Consider the following 19,606-nt stretch of genomic DNA (forward strand, 5'->3'; position numbering starts at 1 on the left):
TATTTCAAGGAAAATATTTTTCAAAGTACTCTTACAATGCACGAGAAAAGTATGGTATGTAAAGCATCAATCTAAAAATTTAAAACAAGTTACCAATATAAAATAAGTTTGTTTGTATATATAGTAGGGTGAAGGAAGATGGGACACTTTGTCAGACGAGAATTTTTTTAATTTTTATTTTACGGACCCCCATTTAATGATAATCAGGAAAATAAGCTTACAGAATTATTCGACAGTATTATCACGACTTTATAAAACGCCCGTCAAGGCTGACTAATGTTTTTATTGTTTTCTTTTTGTCTTTTTCTTTTTTATTTCTGTGGTCTAAACAATTGCGCACTAAAAAACAAGAAAAATTCTTCAACGAAAATTAATTTATATTACTTACGTGCCTAACAGCGGTTTGACGAAAAAGATCTAGGCCACTAGCACAGAAATAAAAAAGAGTAGAACGCGCAACTGCCCAAAACCGTGATATATTCTTTTTTCTATTCACGTGACCACCAACTCCGTCCCCATTTCCCTTCGTCTTCATTGTAAAAGATAGGCGCATGGTAGTTTTAGGAGTTTTTAGCTGTTTATTTCAAAAACTACACCAACTTTTCAAGTTTATTAGGCCAGTTTAGTTATTTGGTAGGTTAACGCTTATAGTTTACCACTTTTTAGGAAATTTAATTATTTATTAATTTTAATTAAAAACCTTCAAGCAAACAGTTTGTTAGAAATATTTGTATATGAGAAAATAGTTGTTTTGCCCTATAACTTTAAATCAAGTCAAAAAATGAAAAAAAACTACATAAAACGCCCTCGAATCCATCGACTACAATAGTAAACGGGAACGACCCGCAAAAGAGAGAGAGTGTATCGTACTCTCTCCTTTGCCGACGTTGGAGATGCGCGTTCTATTCTTTTTTATTTCTGTGGCCACTAGGCGCCAGAGCATAGATATTATATATATGATATCTATGGCGCTAACCTGTTTATTTATTGGACGCACTACGTGCACAACAGCTACAAAATAAATTGGCGTATGCGTATTCTTCTATTCTTTGTGCATCATTTGCGGTAAAATAGGAGTTATTTTTTTAAGCTTTTAAAATGAAAAAAAATGTGTTTTTAAGTTTTTTTAAATTATTTATTTTAAAGACGATACTTTGTTTCACGGCCGGGGATTTCATTTCGTTTATGTTCCAGTTTTTGCCACGCTTCAATGGTGACGTCATCATAGGTAGATAATAACAGGTTTGCGATGAAGAAGCTTCTTATCATTAAGAGAAGTTTTTTTCACGGTCGATTTAGTTGGTATTTTCAGGATTACTTAAAATTAAAAAGCTTACGAGGACAACACTAAAGGGAGGGATGGAGGAAAATACCGTTACTAAACGGAGGGACGGAGGAAAACTATTTTAACCGCAAATAAGTGGAGAGAATGAGGAAAACTATTGTATTTTCACACTATAGTCTATGGTGCTGTACTGCTGTGAAGATAAATGTCCACTCCTTTACAGCGGACTGGCCTTCTATCAACATGCAGGAACACCAGTGACAGATGCCAGTGTCCCCTCCGTCCCTCAACCATTCCTTCTTTCCTCCACTTACTTCTTTTTCTTCTTTGTAGTAACGATATTTTATCTCCCACCCTCCTTTTAGTTTCTCCCACTTCCGATCACAAAGTTAATGTGATTGATAATTATAATCTATTTTTGATGTTAAAAGACATAAAAAAATATATATAATATAAGTTTTTCGGTCAGCAATAAGTGTATTAATTTTGAAATATATAATGATGATATTTAATATACAGGTCAAAAACAAATTGTTGTAACGATTTCTGGTTCAATAAAATGACATCGTTGCTTGAGAGAAAATGGACTTCAGTGCTTAATCAGCCAATACACCATGTTCTGAATGTTGTTTTTATTGCTGTACATGGAGCTGTAGTGATGTGGCGCATTCTAAAGCTGGTTGTAATGTATTTACTATCGCACCAAATAAAAATTCCAACTTTAAGAAATACCTCCGCAGAAACCATGCAAGCTGATGGAAGAAAACTTACTAAAACCCCTCTCCATTTAATTATAATAATTGGAGAAAAGGAGTACAACTGTGACAGTATTGTGGATATGTTGGTTTGGTCATTTTTTATTGGAATTCGTTATGTTACCATTTCAAGTAAAAGCATAAAACTAAGGAACCAGTGCCAAATGAGATTTGAGGAACGATGCTTGAAATTATCATCAACTATTATTACCTCTAAGACAAAGTTTCATTCAGATTATATGTTCGCTACCGGAAACCAGGATTTTAATGTGGTTTTTACAGCTTTAAAAAATAGCAAAGCGGAATTTATGAATGTATGTAAAGAAATTTGCACAAGCAAAACTAGAAGTTCCGTTATTAAACTTGATTCCATTGACCATTTGGTGAAGGAGAATACTGGAAATATATTGGAGCCTGATCTGGGACTTTGTTTTGGACCTTACTACTCTTACTATAGTTGTCAACCATGGAACATTAGACTTACTGAATTTTTTCACCTTCCCACGCATCAAAAAATAAAATATTGTAATTTTCTTGCATCACTGCATAGGTTTGCTGCGTGTAAACAACGTGTGGGTGTGTGAACAATCTTATATAAAAGAACATAAGTTTATTTAGCTAAAAGCAAACATAATTTAGACAAATTTAAAACTCTTTCTTATTTGCTTATCAAAGTTGTTTCACTATTGAGCATTATTTCATATTTTATGTTAAAATTGTTTTGTTGATTTTTTTTCGGAAACTGCGTTTAGCAAATATTTGTTAAATTATATCCTGGTAAATTTTAAAATCAATTTTCTCAACGTTGTTGTATGTTACTCCCATGCAAATAATTAGAATATTTTTTATTTTTCTAATTACACCAGTTAAGCATACAGCATTTTATTTGTTGTATGCTTAAGGGTTGTTTATTATATCAACTGTATATCTATTATTCTAACTGAATCATTTTTAAAATCCGAAACAACTAACAAAACTGGTATCTTTTCTAATCCCTACGATGAGAAACCATGAAAGCTTTAAATCATGAAAGCTTTAAAATTTACAAATGTTATTGTTGCATATTGTTTGGTCATATTTAAAGCAGTCTAGAGAAGCTGAGTACTTTTTGCCGAATTCCAACGTAAATTTTATTTAATGAATTTATAGTGTTTTAAGTTTGAAATAGCATGGAACACACAGAACCAACCACGTTAGGTGAACTGCAGCTTTACAAAGTTCTACAACGAGCCAATTTGCTTGGCTACTATGATATCTTTATATCCCATGGTTAGTCCGGAGCCTACTGCTTTGTCCTGTTGTGTGTGTTTTTATATTTATTGCTTAATAAAATGCATTACCCAGGTGGTGATGATGTACAGCAACTATGTGAAGCTGGTGAAGAAGAGTTCTTGGAAATCATGGCACTCATTGGAATGGCAAGTAAACCGCTCCATGTAAGAAGGTTCCAGAAAACTCTTCAAGATTGGGTGACCTCTCCTCATTTGTTTCAAGATATTAATGTAATTATTTACGCCTATTACTTGAATGATTTAATCTGACAATTATTTTTCCAGATTAATTATCGTCCTGCACAAAGTTTGTCTCTATCATCACTGGGAATAAATGTTCCCAACATAATGGAAGCTACAAATGGATCTTTTACTGGAAGTTGTAACATTAAAACTTTAAACCAAGTAAGTCCACTTGTTATAAACTTATTTTATTATTAATTAATGTCTAACTTAAAAGCTGCTGGAAGAGATTCTTTGCACAAGAATTTAAGTATGTTTTTGTACAGCAGGTAAAAGAATCACTTAACAATCAAGCAGCTCATTCAAATAAATTAAAACCTGAGTTGAAGGAAAAGGATGTGGGTGGAATGCCAGTGTTGATGTCAAAGTATGATACATTCTTATTTGATTATTATTATACGAGTTACTAGTTACCAACTTACCAAAACAAATTTTATCCAAACAATAACTCTTGAAATATGTGCAAATTGAAGTACACTAAATTTAGTTATAAATAAAGAATGTTCATATGAATGAATGAAATAAATTTGCTTTATCCTTGTGTGACCGGAAAATGAAAGTCTGTATAACATGAGTTTTTTGTTTTATACACCTTGTGCTAGATTACGAGTTACCACGTTGTCCACGTATATGATTCTGTGGGTAATTTTATTTTTACATCTCATATATATATATGTGGTATGGCCAAAAATTTCAACAATTTAGTGTACTGTCCAAGGGCACGTAGGCTCACAATGGTGGCCGAAGCGTATATATATATATATATATGTTTTTTGATTATATTTTAGTATTATTAAATATATATTGGATATATTCTAACAAATTCTATTCATTTAGACCTGAGCCATCATCTCGTATCACTAAGACACAACCCAATCAAACCACCAGCTTATCTTTAAAGGTAGTATTTGTTTTTAGAAAATTTTTTTTTTTTTTGTAACGATTATGTTTTGTTTGTCCATGTTTTGTTGAAAGTTAACTGAGGAAAATGAAATTGATGCTGAAACAATGAAAATATTGGTTGACGTTTCAAAGGAAGAAATTAAAAAACTTTATCCTGATCAGCTTTCATACGAAGATGCTATCGAACATATTAAGGTGCGGTTGAGTTGTTGTTTATTCATTTCAGAATGCAGATGCATCAAAAAGTCTTGCAACATTCTAAGTGGTGTGTAATATATAACCTATAATATGGGTCCTGACTCCTATATATATATATATATATGTGTGTGTATGACATGTATGAAGTGCTGTAGTTAGTGTAAGATCATGTTCCTAACATATTTTCTCTTTGTTTATTGTGTATAATTGTAGAAAGAAAATGTACTTTGTTTAAATGGACTTATTTTGATTTTTGACATACAGAAAAGCAGCAAGAAACGCCCGCACTTGGTTCGAGTTTTAGAAATGAAAAATGGAAGTTCTAAAGAAAAAGAACTTCATAGACAATCTTCTCTCTTCCCTGCCCATATTTCCAATCGCTCTTTAACAAGTTTATCCTATTTTGAAGTATGTCATTATTTTCGTTCACCATTGCAGCCAAATTGTTGTTATCAACTAACTCACTAATATAAGAGAGTTAACTGTCAAATGTGAAATAGTATCCTGTTGGTAGATCAATGTCGCATGGGACAACCATACAATGTAGTTTATTTAAAGTTGATCAATCTTTTGGGAGTTTCAAGCTTGGCTTCTATTGGGTATGGCTTGGTTTTTACTTTACTTAATCCCAAGGGTGAGCTGTAATGTTCCATATATACCAAGAGCTACCATTCCATTCCCCATGGGGCCAAGTCACAGATCAATATTGCATCTTCCTGAACTGAACTCTAGAGATACAAGCAAGGCTTGTTTTCTTCTATTATCATGAACAAAACTCTTTTGTTTATTCATATTTTGGAGTGTTTAATATTTTTCTAATTTGCAATATAATGTGATAATTAACTTGTTTGATGACAGATAATGTGTAATGAAGCATCCAACCAAATATGCAAGTTGCATCCAATTCTACTTACTTCAGATCGTTCTGAAAGAATGAAGATTGCACAATCCATTGTAAATAAAACAAACAAACTTCTTCTATCCAATGCAGAGTAAGTTAGAAAAGTTTTAATGAAATGGAAAAATGTTTTCTGACGATAAATTAAATTTATATTTATGTGTTTTAGTAAAACCTTGACGAACATCAGCAACGATTGTTTTACAGTAAGTAGAATGCAGCAATTTCTAAAAATATTCTATTTACATTACTTTAGTATTAATTATAGACTATGGCTGCTCAAACTATAGACAGTTGGACTTTGGTGTGATAAAACAGCCGAAAGTTTGCCCAAAGTATCACCAATTAATAAAAATAAAAAAGTTTTGGCATTTTTGGTGTAAAAACTAAGTCTAACTTTTTATTATTAAAAAGTTTATATTTTAAATTGATAACAAGAAAAATAAATTATGTCCTTTATAACGAGATGTGTTAACAGTTGATTTTCGCTAAAATTTTGCTAAAACTTGCAAAAAATTTTTTTAAAGTTAGTAGTTAGGTTTATTAAAAACACGCACATGGTTGGGGAGGGGCACCACACAAATTAAATACAACAGGAACTAATTTAATGTTAACTTCAAACATATTTATAAAAATAAATCACAATATACATACGGTTAAAAACAGCGTGTAGCAGCAAAAGGAAGTCCGATAATACCCACAAAATGGTTTATTATTTATGTACAAGTTGATACATAAAAGCCAAAAAACTTAAAAATAGCTGAAGTTTCCAAGAGCCCTGGCCTAGAGCAAAATAGAGATAAAATTACCTTTTTTGGGGGTGGAATTTGAAACTTATTTAAAAAAAATACATTGAAAGTTATTGAAATTATTTTATATTCCAGGGAGAGCAGTTACTAACAAAGCTAAATGAAATCCGTGATCAAATTGTAGCTTTTAAACAGAAGATGTCTGAAGCGGAATCAAACAAAAATTTTGTGACCGTGCTTGAATATCAGGTATGCTTGTTTTTAATTTACAAATTACTTTTACAAATTCTTTTTAATAAAACCGATATATTGAATATATTTTTATGTTGACCAAAACCACATTGGATTTTGAGGTTTCCTTTATGTCAAAATTTTTGTGAGGTGTAACACAGTAGGGTAGGAAACTGCTGTTTTCTGGATAAAATAGTTGTGGCTTGGAAAAATGGTTATTGTTTACTCAATCGTGAATCTCCTGGGTCTCCACCAATACTAACTTATAACATGATAAGGGGAATTCTGACACAATTAATAAAGAAGAAGGAAAACAAAAAAAAACAGAGTTTGTACAGAGTCATACAGATACTATCTTGTTAGAAGTTTTACCTATTTCTTTAACAGTCGGAATTGGCCAGATTGGGTTTCAAGGAAAAGGCAATAATTAATTTACAGAAAAAATCACAAGATCCTCATTCCCCTTTCAGCACTGCCTTGCAAAATTCCGTAGTTGTAAGTATACCTGCATTATATATTTGTTGTTTCTAAAGTTTAAAAATAAACCAGATTTGATATTTAATATCACAGATTCCAACAGATGACGCACCCCATGTGCGTAGAGCTATACCATGCACTACAGGTATATTTGTTATATAGTAGGGTGGGGGGGGATAGGACACCCTTAGCACATATTATCCAAATGTCCTGATCCTGTTTTAAACAATTAACAACGGTCTATGGGAGTCATGAGGATTTAGTTTTATAATTTTTTGAATGTTTCTTGTTTACTACTAAAAGGGATGAGAAAATAAAGTTAACTCTTTAACTGCCTATGGCGAATAAAGTCGCTTTGGGACCACACGCCACTTAAACGGCGATTCTGCGTCATTTGAAAGAGGAAGCAATTTCCTTTTGATTTCTGCAATAAAAATGAACATGCTAGAAGTACATTTTGTATGAACATGCTAGAAGTACATTTTATACATCAAAAGAAAGATAATTTGATACTTACCAAGTTTGCAATGCATTACATTTGGATATTTTGGTTCATTCCTGAAATATTCTATATTGAAAAATTTATTATGACGTCATCGTTATTTTGATGACGTCATCAAATAATTTAAAATATGAAGGTAAAGAGAATTTTATACTCAAACTTTCTATAGCATGTTTTGCTCTAACTGCTATAGTTTGGCTACAAAATCCAATTAGATGAGACCTGGACAAATTTAAAAAAAATGAAAAAATGGGCGGCAGTTAAAGGGTTAATACGTGTCTCATCTTTCCCCACCCTACTGTATTTATTGTTGGATTTATTTAGTGTTTTACTTGATTTCTTCTTTTTAGTTTTAGTGTAGTGTATTGCTTAATTTCTTCTGTTTGAATTAAAAGTTAATAACGTCATCATTTTAATTTTCGTTGTACATAGCTTCAGGTCAGTTTGATAATTCTTCACCATCGAATACAACATACCAAGCTTCACTATCAGAACAAAAATCATCATTTACCATCCCTCCAACTGCTGATTTTCATGTGAAAAAGGAACGTCTTCAGTCAGCATTTCCTGGTTAGAAATTCTTTTATATTTTATATGGATGGGTTTTGACCTTAATTTTTCACAACTGTAAATGATTTTAATTTGTATAATTTCTTTTTATTTTATGATTTTAAATTATACACATTTAATTTATACCAATGGGGCATATACCAATGATATTTTTTTCTGGCTGTGCCACTGGGTAAATGAATGAATGAAATTTATTTGGTCTTGATAACGAAGAACAAGAGAGTTGATAAAAAACAAAAAGACAGGTTGTAACAGTAAAACAACAGTTGTTAAAACACGCTTATTGATAAAAAGGAAATAAATAATGTTTTTGATAAAAGGCGTGTACATTGTATGTGCAGTTATATATTTTAAAATTAGGAAAATTAACCTTAATATTTTAACAGCAGTTGGGTTAAAACGAGTAAATCCAATCAAGCCAATAAACGATCGTTCAATTTCACCTCTTTCAAAGCGTGCGCGATCTCATGAACCACTTGCTACTTGATGTTACTCAAATCTTTCTTTTTATTCGTTGATACATGGTTTAAATTCAAGAGAAACACGTGGAATTTGTTTGAAAAAAATAAACATGTTGTAAATTTTAGCTTTTGAACTGAAGGTGAATGTTTTTTCATTCTCAGTGAAAAGCTGAACATTTAACATGTTTTATCAAATGTAATTTCAATATTTCAATCAAATACATGAATTTTAAATCATTTTACATGAAATCTTCTTGGTTCAAAGTATGTTTTTGTAAAAATTATAAAGTTTCATTGCAGAAACACACCTAACTACTTCAATTATATGGCAGCTACAAGTTTCTGTTTCCTTAAAGATAATGTTTGGATGTATTTATTGCTCATTACACTGTTCGAAAGCTGCCAAAAGCTACACAATGTTATACCTACTATGTGTGTTCTTTAAAATGTAAATTCCAGTTGCTTCACTCCCTACATTGTCTTCCGTGATTTGTATTTTGTGTAATAAATGATAAAAAAATTTAGGAAAATTGTTTGTTTGTTAATGTTGATTAATAATTGTCATCAATCTCAAAACAACGCTGAGTTGATTGGAATGTTTCTATACATTTAATGAAAATTATATAGGATTCTGAACAAAAGCTGATTTATGTCCCTGGCATTGTTGATGAAAACAAAGGAATCACAGATAGTTGGCTGACGAATGTATATTTATATACTTCAACATGATCAATGGTGGACAAGGCAGCATGATAAAACATAAGACTTGATATTAATACATTGAGAAGTAGTATACTTAGTAAAATAAAAATATCTTAAAACAATAAAGATCTTGAAACTTTTAAAACTAAAAACACACCATTCTGTAAACAAACTTTAAACGCTAGTTCTCTTAATACATCATGCAAAGTAGGCAAACGCAATGATAAATCTCTTACTTAAAATTGCACTGCCTTTGTGGTATGTACTAATCCACTGTTGGTTCACGAACTTGGCTGAAGGAGTTTGGAGGATAATTAGCAACATGTTTAGACGAGCTATGTGCTTGGTCATCAGGTGGGAAAGATGGAATGTTTGGAATGGATTTAGGAAAACTTCCATCGGTTATTTCTTCAACTTTGAAACGGTTATGCTGATCTAAAGACCTTATGAATTGTGGGTTTCTCTGGATTGCTTGGGCATAACTCTGTTGTGAAAAACTGTAAGGGCTGTGATAATATATGGGGTTGGGGTAGCATGGTTCATGATGATGAAAGGGTGGCATATAAGTATGACGTGGCTGCCCAAGATGCAGCATGTGACAATGTGGAAAGCAGCGGTCTGGTGCTAAAGATCCTGCCATTGAAAACAAAGCTTCTGGTTCACAAACAAACTTGTACACATATCTTTCTCCAGCAACCTGTGAACAATAACCACATTAGATTAACAATAACACTTATTGATTAAATGAAAATAACAAAAAACAGATGCTCCGCCATTACACATTTAAAACATGTCTTTTACCTTCTGCATAATTCCTTTCTCGTAATAATATCTTAATGAGCGGCTCAGCTTATCGTAATTCATAGCAGGGCGGTTTTTCTGCACACCCCATCTTCTAGCAACCTAAACAAATGTTAGAAAGATATAATGTTTAAAATGAGAGCACAAACACAATATTATTATCTGGAATACAACTATGAGATTATAACTTATAAATTCTTTAAATTATTTCCCCTTTTAAGCAATATTCTAATAGTGTAGCATAAAAGTAAATGGCTGTTTGAACAGTTGTATATCAGACCTATAAGTTACTCTTTTCACATACAGTATATTTTTTCATCTATTCCAGAAATTCTTTTGTAAGAAAATTCATGTCTTTATCTAATTTCTACCTTCAAATTCACACATTACCTCTTCTGGTTCAACCAACTTAAATTCCAACCCCCGTCCAGTCCATGCAATAACTTGCTGATTATTCGAAGGATCTTCAAGAAGAGAAACCAAAAACTGCCAAAGTTGTAAACTTCCTCGTCTTCCATATGTTATAGGATCTCTGGGATAATAAAACATATATTGTAGTCGTGGTATTCTGAGCTTAAGTTGCTGTTGTTAAAATATTAATACTTACCTAATTTCATTTGAAATATTTACAACATCATGGTCAGGTACACATGCTTCGTCAAAAAATACTTCTTGCTTAACTTTGTTGAGATGAGGATTACAAATTTGCCCGGGTTCAGCATTAGTTGTGGGATGTGGTGACGGTGGTATGCAAGAGTTAACACTGAACCGTCGGTAACTACTGGCTTGGTGTGCTTTGTTTCCATTATTCCAGGTTTGTGTTTCTGGGTTCTAATATAAAAGCAGCTTTAATATTAATACAATTAATGTATTATAATATTTGAATGAACGTAACTTGCTTTATCCTCGCGTGGCCTGAAACAGCAGCCAATATAACACAGGTGTTCTGTTTTCAATACGTTATGCCAGCTTACAAGTAACTTATGTAACTTTGTGGATGATTGTTTTTGTGGACAACCCATAAGTGACCACTGTCCGAGCCTTGGACCCGTAACCTCTTGATTAAAGACTGCCCCCCCCCCACTATGCTACAGCCCTGGACATTTAAAAAAAGTCCTGTAATATGTATGTCAGATTATAAAACTTTTTTTTAGGCATAACAATTTAGGGTTTCACATTTCTTGGCAGAGTATTTTAACAATTTCACTACAGTCATTTTAGTTTTAACAAGATATAGGTGTGCATTTTATACTTACTCCAACTAACGAAGAAGATGGGTGTTTGTCCCGTTGTGAAACTTCCAGAGAAAAACCATCTAAAGTATATAAGAAATTGTCATTGATTTTATTTTGCTGTACAAAATCATTTTTGTTTTGATTATCCTTAAAAAATGCAAATTTAACTTTATTCGAGATATGGTCCTCTTAGTAGCTACATTACCTTCTTCATTTGGTTCAACTTTTATGTTTGATGTACCAGCAATGTGTGTTAAAGAGCAAGGTTGAACAACTGTCTGCATTTATAAAATAAATACAATAAATAACACTACATCACGTATTAGTAATACAGATTTATATGAAGTATATAATTATGTTATGTTATCTATAAAACGGTAATCCATTAGCTGGTGACCAGACAATTGTTTGGTCTAAAATTATTCCTTTAGGTATGACTGATAACCGCTGTCTAACTTTTTTAAATGGGGCGTTCAGGTCGAAAATTAACTTTGAAAATGTGCGAAAACATACTACACTATAATTTTACACGAGTCGTCATGAATTAAACAAATATTAAATTATTACGTCATAGAATGCGCATTGCGTTTGATTTTTACGTTACGGGTTATGTAAGACTTTAGCGGTTAGGAGTTGGGGTTTTTGGAAAGGGGTTAGAGATATCTCTAGTTGGCCGGGGTTAGGGTTAAGGCGTCAGGATTTTCACTGGCATAAAAACAGTAAGAAAACAAGATGGAAACGTGCATTAACATAGGGAAAAAGAACGTTTTCGCGCAATTCAAAGTCAGCTTTCGACACGAACGCCAAAATTTGATAGGAAAAAATGATAGGCGGTGGAAGGTCTCCCAGGTGGTACGCAGCACCTTACGATCGCAAATAATCTTTTAGTGATTGCTGTAAAGCCGTAATCGATTATTTAATTCACCTAAATTGCGTAGACCGTGAAATTTGATGCTATATTCCCTACTACAGTGGTTTTCAACCTTTTTAAAATCGAGACGTTGCTTTACACGCGCACAAAGTATTTTTGCAGACCTATATACTTCACTTACGCGCATACGTGAAAAGGCAAATATCCAACCTGTTTTCAAGCATCTGCACTCTGCAGGCTAAATCATTAAGGGAACAAGCTATTATACGCAAAGAATCGACGTGTGAATTGCTATTATGTCATAATTAAGTACCAGGTCAAACAATCGTTGTTATAATGCAATAGATCCACATGTGAATCTCTACTATTTCGTAATAGGAATGCTGCTTGGATGAAAAAACATCTTAAATATACAGCAGTGCTACTTCTGGGACACATTTAGGCTGTTTATTATAGCCTGTTACCCTGTTTAATTGGCAAATTATATTTTATTTAAACATGTTGCTAATTATCCTCCAAACTCCTTCCCACCGAAAAATATGTATGCGTGCGGTTTCTAATTTTACTATTACGAGAACGCTGCATGAACCAAAGAGTGGTACGCGAGTGAGTAAAATTTGGGGACACTGAACTAAAGGATTACTCTGTAAAATTATATCAACTTTGATATTTAAAGATCTGTGTCGGTTTTATTCAGATATGACCATGCAGGTTACCGTTAAATTATGAGTCGTACCTTCTGATTTGGGACATGTTGTGTGTCAATATCTTTTTTCAACGAAACAGGGGCTGAATTTTGCCGAACTAGAGCCTGTTGGTTGCCAACGTGATCTGACGATTGGTTCACCATCGTTCTACTTTTTCGGTCCAGAGAAGCAGAACGGACAAGATATTGTTGTGGGACAATGCTTTGTGATTGATGCTTGCAACTGTTAAAGCATTCTGACGTTGGACGCATTCTAAGGAAATAATGGGTGTAATTCAAAATCGTTGTTTTCGAAGTTGGAATTTTTTCGTAGCGAGGTGTCTAAATTGAACAGTGAACGACATTGTTTGTTTTCAATGTAGTACTTATACTATTTTAACTGTACAGGTTGCGATCTTGTGTAGCACATGTTGATTTATAGGGATTCCTTGTCTGACGTTTCAGGCCGACCGCGAAAACCAAGCCAAACAAAACCAATGAAGCATGAAAAGTAATTGAAAACTTCCGATATGACGTAGACGGCTGCTGTGCTATTTATCATTGCGCGAACGTTGACTTAAGCAATCGGCATACGGTATTTGTTTTGAATAAAATGCAACAATAATTTAGGAAAAAAGTGTAGTAACTGCGTAAATATCATTGTTAATATTTAAAGTGACGGATCAAACGTCCGGATAGTAATTGATGCAGATTAAATCAGAATTACCTTGTTCCAATTTTACTGTACATAGACGAAGCAGAAACAATTTCTTGCTCCCGGTATCGCTTTGGAAAAGAATCTGTGTGAAAATCAATAATGAACAATTACTTTCATACCAGGAATTTTTGCACTATAAAATAGTGAACGACGTAATGAACAAAACAGGAAAGGAAACGCGAAGACAGTTTCCCACAGTAAACATGGAACAAAATGACGAAACTAGTAGTTACTGTTATTGTTGTTTGGTATTTATTGCTCGTTAATTATCATACCACAACGTGGTTAGATTGTCGACTAAAATATTCGCTATCAAATTGTGAAAGTTTCAGAAAAACACAAGTGCGACAAATTCACAGTTTTTAAATCTCTTTTTTGACTTTTTTCGATACAGAAAAAAAATTAGGTATATTTTTTAGAATTTCCAAGGATTAAGACAATCGTTGCTCACCTTCTGGTTTGCGCGGCGGGGCTCCTGGTGCCGGCGACCGAAATTGGAACTCTGGCGGACCTTCAGCAAAGGAAGACGCATTGCCGAGTTTATGACGAAATTGTTGGTTCATCGTGTCATCGGGAGGATTTGTGGGCAGAATTTTTTCAAGATTTTCGGGACAACTTGACATTCGAAGTCGACTGTCACCCGGGTAGACAGTATGGTTATTGTCAATGTTCGTTAACGAATTGTGACGCCCTTGGTTAGGGTAGTTAAAACGTTGATAAGTGTTATATGAGTTGTAACTAATTGCTGGGTAGTGGCTCAATGGTGGAGGTTCTGTTTTTTCGTCTATATGCGGTGCACGAAAGTCTTGCGTGGAAGCTTCAGTGTGAAGTATTGGTTGTCTATGTTGTGTTGTTGTATCACCATTGCCACATGCGACGTAGTTTGGATCATTAACGATGTTATATGGCTTGCCCAATGGATGTTTGGTGTAATGATTTAGTTTGCCATACCCTGTAGCAAAGGTTGAGGCTGCTGTTTCGTTTCCCTTTCGACTGTAAAATCCATCAATAACGCTCGTTTCTCGACTAGTTTGGTCATCACGTTCACACCAATTGGTAGAAATGATGGATTGATCATATTGTGTCTGTGAAGTATCAAAGCGTGAGTTCCATTCAACATTATTAGGCAGAGACGAAACAGATCTTGAGTCGATACTTTGTACGACGGAGGCCGGCGGTTCGATGCTTTGTCTATTATTGCTACCTTGTACGAAACAACTTGGGAAATCCCCACTAAATTCACTCAAGGAAGGTTGAATGTCATCTAACTCGGGAGTGATGAGTTGTCGGTCATCGTCGTCGGTGTACCCGGATGTATGTCGGAGTCCCCAACCACCCTCCGAAGATTGGATAGCCGCCGACGGAGAGGAAAAATCCGGAACAAAAACAGAGTCAACGGGAGCTGTTGGATGGTTGAGCTCTGGTACCTTAGATTCTCTGCTACTCGAGTTTTCCAAAGGAACCACTGGAAATAAAATATTTTAGTATAATTGTTGTATCTATTTGGGCGATAATTTTAATCGCAATGAGGCAAACCCCAGTAATCCCTATTATTCACGCATTTCATGTTCCGATTTTGATTACTGCTAAGAGGTTCGAAATTACGGTTAATCCCAATATTTCGGGTTGACATAACACATAACCGTCTTAACAATGCTTCAAATCTATAATCACCCCAACATGCTTGCAATAATTGATAACTGTACGGCGAATTGTAAAAATATTGCGCCAAATGATAATGTGTGTAGTTTGTAAGACTGAACTGTATCAAATCTTTTACCTACAGTGTATTGTATGAAAAATTTATATTGTTAGTAGGCTACATCAATTGATAAATATTGTATCCTACAAATGCATATCAACTTTTAATTACAGAAAATAGATAATAAATTAATAACTATTAATAAAAGTATGTATTTTTGCACAAAATGGTATCGCTACACTATATTTCGCACAAGTCACTTCTCATAAATTATCTCGAAGTGCAGGTGACTGAATTTCAAGTATATTTTTGTATATTTTCTTGTAATTTAAATCTCATTAGCGATCAACGAGCTGTAATGCCGTTACGACGGAAGACTCATTCATAAAAAGTAGCAGATAATGTATGCTGTGTACCTCTCTCTGGGCGTGAATGAACGTTTCTTTGCTGTGACGAAACGAACCCATGTGTTCTTTCGAGTATTACAGCAAATAGGAGTTAAAAATTAACTAAAACAGACAAGTGAGTAATTTATCAGACGGGGTGGAAATGCGCAGTATGTTCTATGCTCTTTAAATGCTGCAAAAATCGGATGAGCAAACCACCGTTTTTGATTGGTTGGTCAAAATTGTTTGAGCGTATCCGGTTGCTGTCAATCTTGCTACACTCACAACGGTCCGTAGCGCATTCACATCGATTGAAGTAAATTTTATTGATTTGGTTGAATAGTTTTAATTTTCTGGATTTAAAGCAAAATATCATAAAGTCTAGTTTAGCATATTTAGTTTTTATTAAATTTTTACGTTAAAATCACAAAATATATATCAAGAAATTTGGCACTCAATAACATCACGTAATTTCTTGTAATTGGCTGTGAATATATATGTGACTCTCTAAATCGCTTATGGGCATTTCGCCAACCATATGACAGTTCTGTCTGTTGACGGCAGGAAATTGAAGCGTAGCTACAAATAATCAAATCGCCTCGAGGCGTGAACTGATGTGACGTATTTTAAATTAAAGATAATATTCGGTTGGAACTTATTCACTTTCAATGACTTTTACCCATACAAATGCATTCGAGCATGTAGTTATGCGAGTAAATATAACAAATTTCTGATAAAAAGGCTACGATTAGTGAATAATACGATATATATGTGCAGTATTTCCCTTTCGTACGATAAAGCGGAAACGACCCTTTTGACCCCGGCGTTTGGAAACTATGACGTAATGTGCAGATATTGAGTTCTAAATAACAGCGTTTGAGAAAAATGATGTTTCGACTTGCAACTTGTAATTTTGGTTTGCGCGTTATCGGTAAAATAAGGGATTCTCAATTAACATGCAACGAAATAGCTGGTCTCTCTAGCTGAACTGCTAGAGCCACAAGATTTTCGTTACGAATTTACAAAACCGGTTATTAAGAACTGTTTGCTAGCTGTAATTTTACCGTTTGTAATCGAAACGTGTTATCACTGCCGTGGTAAATTCCTCGGACAACTGTTCCACCACGCAATTAAAGAGCAAAATATGTTACTTACGATTTTCCACTTCCGGTACGAACTGATCGTCATTTTTACTACTGGATCCTAAAAAATAACAAACAAGTTATAAGAATGGAAGTGTCGTAGGTGTAGCTATAAAGTTTGTATAAACCAAAGCTTACCGTCTCCAAACCAGGATTCGTTCAAGAGATGTAAATCCGTCAGCAACAAGTCTGTATATAAAAAATAATATTAATTCGTATATACAGTAGTTAATTATTAAAATCGGTGGCACTTATTGTTGTTGCACGTATTGCAATCAACGCGTTATTTTAAATGCGTTCCAGGTTAATCAACTTACTGCAGCGTTAACAATACTATTTGTATAATGACATCATAATTAGATATTTCCGACTGGGGCAACCAGCTGGCTACGTCATAATTGAACTGGAATGCAACCTCTCACCGCATATAGGCGCTAATATGAATGCGGTCTGGGATTTAATTTAAGACGGGAGGTGTGGAAACAGAGTGAGCCAATTTGCATTGCAACTCAAACAGATTCATATAAAAACGTATTTTTACTACTTTTCACATTTAAAAGCTAAACATAATATGTATATATCCACCATCAGCGAATGAAAGATCCTCTTCTGTTGACTTCTGGTTATTGGACGGCTGTTCATTCCCCCCCGGATCCATTCTTAGTTTATCCTGTCAAATTCAAACGAGTACTCAATGCAAAATAAGCATGTGTTTAGTTATTCAAAAAGGTGGAACCAATGTCCCCACCAGGTAGAATAAACGAAAACAAACTAACATGCCTTTTACCTGTGCTATTTTGTGGTGAGGAACTTGCTGATCGCACATTATTTACAGTTCCAGATCATTTTAACCATACGACTTTACAAAACATCGCGTGCTAATAAATAGTAACCCTTAAAGTTTGTTTACCCTTTGTAAAGTACATGTGCGTGTTCTGGCGCGCGCACGCGTGTGTGTACGAGGCAGAAGGTAACCTAAAAAAACAGCATTTTTTATTTAGCTGTGGTGTGCATATTACTAATAGTGATATTAGCATTATATTTTATATTATTTGATTTTTTTACAACCTAACTGTTAGCTCATTCAATTTTTTAAAAACTACAAACACAGCTTCTCTATTTTTACCACCAAAGTGTTTTGTGTGTGGAGATTGATAAGTAGGTCGGTCCTGCTAATTTGCTCTTGCCCCATTCACGACCGTGCTTTATTTGCTTATTATACTGACAACTTAACATTATTACGTTTTATATTCATTATGACAAAGTGTACGCATCTAGCAAGGTGAAATTACCTAAACACGATGCACACAGTTTATACTTAGTGGACCAAAACATAATTTGCTTGTAACTATTCTAGTCTAGGATCGTACGGCGGCACGTTGCTTCTGATTTATGCTATCTAAATACCTTACTTTTACACCAAATTGTAATGCAGAGAATATACTGATGCATCATTAACGTAAAATACATAGTAATACAATTAAGCTGGTAGAACACACTATACACTGTAATAGTCAATTACATAGCATATCAGTATAAGTTCTCTGTAGAACTCGCCTGGAGTTGTGCACGAATTCGTGGTTCGTTTTGTGAATGAACAGCCATTGTTACGCTTCGATTCAGATGAGTTCTCTCGCATTGACGTCATAACAAGCGTTCTCTCTTTGCATTTCTTTCTTTCCTCTTTCTCCTCTCTTTTATTAGTTTACATGTTGACTTTGCGAGACATTGTCAGTCGTAACAAAACGCTCGTGATATCGCTCAGTAAATACAACTGTTCTTAAATATGAAAAAAAAAACAGTTTGTTTTTTATTGGTCATTAATTACAAAAATTATATGTATGTGAGCATGGCCTATACTTAATACATTGAGTAAGCCATTATGTAAAGTACATCAAAACTTACGAGTTATTTGATATTGTGCTTTTTGTACCTTCACCATCCTTTCATCTCTAACCTTTCAAAAAACTGCAAAACTACAAATCGGGGCATAATGGGTCGCAAAATTGAAGAAATTTATCTTAATTTAATATTATTCTACAACGTGTGTTTACAGCACAAACTTTATATATACAAGTGCATTTTGGTATTACTGTGCTTTTTGCAACTATATTTTAAGCCAAATTGACAACTGCCTATTTTTCCATGTATATGTTTCAGCTTTTTGACAATTTTTTTGCCATTCAAAAAATGTTGTAGTGGTTCAACACTGTTGGGCCGTGAGAATACTGTCTAATAGAACTGTAACCCTCGTATATTATTAAACAGGTACACGTAAAAGGAGATTAAAACAAATTGTCCCGAGTTGCAACGTGTTCAAACATACCTCTCTGTGTTTGGCACCATTTCAAGAACTAATGGTAATTCTACTTTGTCTGACTTAAGTTTCATATGAGTTTTAGGATGATACGTTGACTCTAGAACCAAGGGCGCATAGGCAGCCTTAAATTTTGGTCGAGGCCAAATGTTTTATGGTTGTATTTTGGGTTTGAAACTCCTCATTACAACACAAAACATGTAAAGCCAAAAGACGTTCTGAATAGCATTTATTTTTACAATTACGCCGCGTGAAAACAACGATCTACAACTGCATTCAAAACTCCACTCGTCGCTTACCACCAGCCATTTTTGTCACAAAATTTGAGGTTTGTTTTTCTTAGCTAGCAGGTAGAATGTTTTATTACGAAATAGTATGAACTCACACGTGGATCCATTGCATCATAATAGCGATTGTTTGACCAGGCAATTAATTAAAGAGCGTAAACACACCCCACGTCACCTTCGTTTTTTTTGGTAAATTCAGAAAGCGACCGTTTTATTG

General features: G+C 34.0%; 3 protein-coding genes across 9 annotated transcripts; 2 read left to right on the forward strand and 1 right to left on the reverse strand.

The window, feature by feature from the left end:
- Positions 1-1,027: 1,027 nt before the first annotated feature.
- LOC149741779 (dehydrodolichyl diphosphate synthase complex subunit nus1-like) lies at positions 1,028-3,189 on the forward strand. 3 transcript variants are annotated; one of them, XM_089890957.1, is made up of 2 exons: positions 1,028-1,065; positions 1,805-3,189. In XM_089890957.1, exons 1-2 carry the CDS (start codon positions 1,031-1,033, stop codon positions 2,622-2,624), a joined length of 855 nt encoding a protein of 284 aa, XP_089747083.1. In that variant the 5' UTR covers positions 1,028-1,030; the 3' UTR covers positions 2,625-3,189. The 3 variants fall into 3 exon arrangements, with proteins under 3 accessions (XP_089747083.1, XP_089747084.1, XP_089747085.1); XM_089890958.1 differs by lacking the exon at positions 1,028-1,065 and adding an exon at positions 1,140-1,228; XM_089890959.1 differs by lacking the exon at positions 1,028-1,065 and adding an exon at positions 1,169-1,242.
- Positions 3,161-9,073, forward strand: LOC149741780 (uncharacterized). Of its 5 annotated transcripts, none has more exons than XM_089890949.1 (14): positions 3,161-3,309; positions 3,385-3,542; positions 3,597-3,716; positions 3,821-3,921; positions 4,392-4,455; positions 4,530-4,652; positions 4,920-5,063; positions 5,514-5,647; positions 5,723-5,759; positions 6,438-6,551; positions 6,921-7,028; positions 7,104-7,155; positions 7,945-8,082; positions 8,469-9,073. In XM_089890949.1, the coding sequence occupies exons 1-14, from the start codon at positions 3,210-3,212 to the stop codon at positions 8,567-8,569; spliced, it is 1,494 nt and encodes a 497-aa protein (XP_089747075.1). In that variant the 5' UTR covers positions 3,161-3,209; the 3' UTR covers positions 8,570-9,073. The 5 variants fall into 5 exon arrangements, with proteins under 5 accessions (XP_089747075.1, XP_089747076.1, XP_089747077.1 ...); XM_089890950.1 differs by having other exon boundaries at positions 8,472-9,073; XM_089890951.1 differs by having other exon boundaries at positions 3,824-3,921.
- A 162-nt stretch (positions 9,074-9,235) lies between these two features.
- On the reverse strand, positions 9,236-18,332 carry LOC149741781 (uncharacterized). The gene is made up of 13 exons (XM_089890947.1): positions 17,573-18,332; positions 17,371-17,455; positions 16,924-16,974; positions 16,799-16,846; positions 14,007-15,020; positions 13,565-13,637; positions 12,889-13,111; positions 11,487-11,559; positions 11,303-11,361; positions 10,654-10,877; positions 10,437-10,578; positions 10,047-10,148; positions 9,236-9,942 (listed from the first exon to the last, which is right to left on the reverse strand). Exons 1-13 carry the CDS (start codon positions 17,609-17,611, stop codon positions 9,511-9,513), a joined length of 2,565 nt encoding a protein of 854 aa, XP_089747073.1. The 5' UTR covers positions 17,612-18,332; the 3' UTR covers positions 9,236-9,510.
- Positions 18,333-19,606: the final 1,274 nt, after the last annotated feature.

The sequence above is a fragment of the Ciona robusta genome, chromosome 1, assembly GCF_009617815.1.
Source record: "Ciona robusta chromosome 1, ASM961781v2".
Taxonomy (NCBI): Eukaryota; Metazoa; Chordata; class Ascidiacea; order Phlebobranchia; family Cionidae; genus Ciona; species Ciona robusta.

Excerpts from the sequence above, each read along its gene's own strand:
- LOC149741780 (XM_089890949.1), top strand. The coding sequence starts at position 3,210 with ATGGAACACACAGAACCAACCACGTTAGGTGAACTGCAGCTTTACAAA. Across the intron at positions 3,717-3,820 it reads ACATTAAAACTTTAAACCAA|CAGGTAAAAGAATCACTTAA; the intron begins GTAAGTCCACTT and ends GTTTTTGTACAG. Across the intron at positions 5,648-5,722 it reads CTTCTTCTATCCAATGCAGA|TAAAACCTTGACGAACATCA; the intron begins GTAAGTTAGAAA and ends TATGTGTTTTAG.
- LOC149741781 (XM_089890947.1), bottom strand. The coding sequence starts at position 17,611 with ATGTGCGATCAGCAAGTTCCTCACCACAAAATAGCACAG. Across the intron at positions 16,847-16,923 it reads CGAATCCTGGTTTGGAGACG|GATCCAGTAGTAAAAATGAC; the intron begins GTAAGCTTTGGT and ends GTTATTTTTTAG. Across the intron at positions 10,149-10,436 it reads AGTTGGTTGAACCAGAAGAG|GTTGCTAGAAGATGGGGTGT; the intron begins GTAATGTGTGAA and ends ACATTTGTTTAG.
- LOC149741779 (XM_089890957.1), top strand. The coding sequence starts at position 1,031 with ATGCGTATTCTTCTATTCTTTGTGCATCATTTGCG. Across the intron at positions 1,066-1,804 it reads TTCTTTGTGCATCATTTGCG|GTCAAAAACAAATTGTTGTA; the intron begins GTAAAATAGGAG and ends TTTAATATACAG.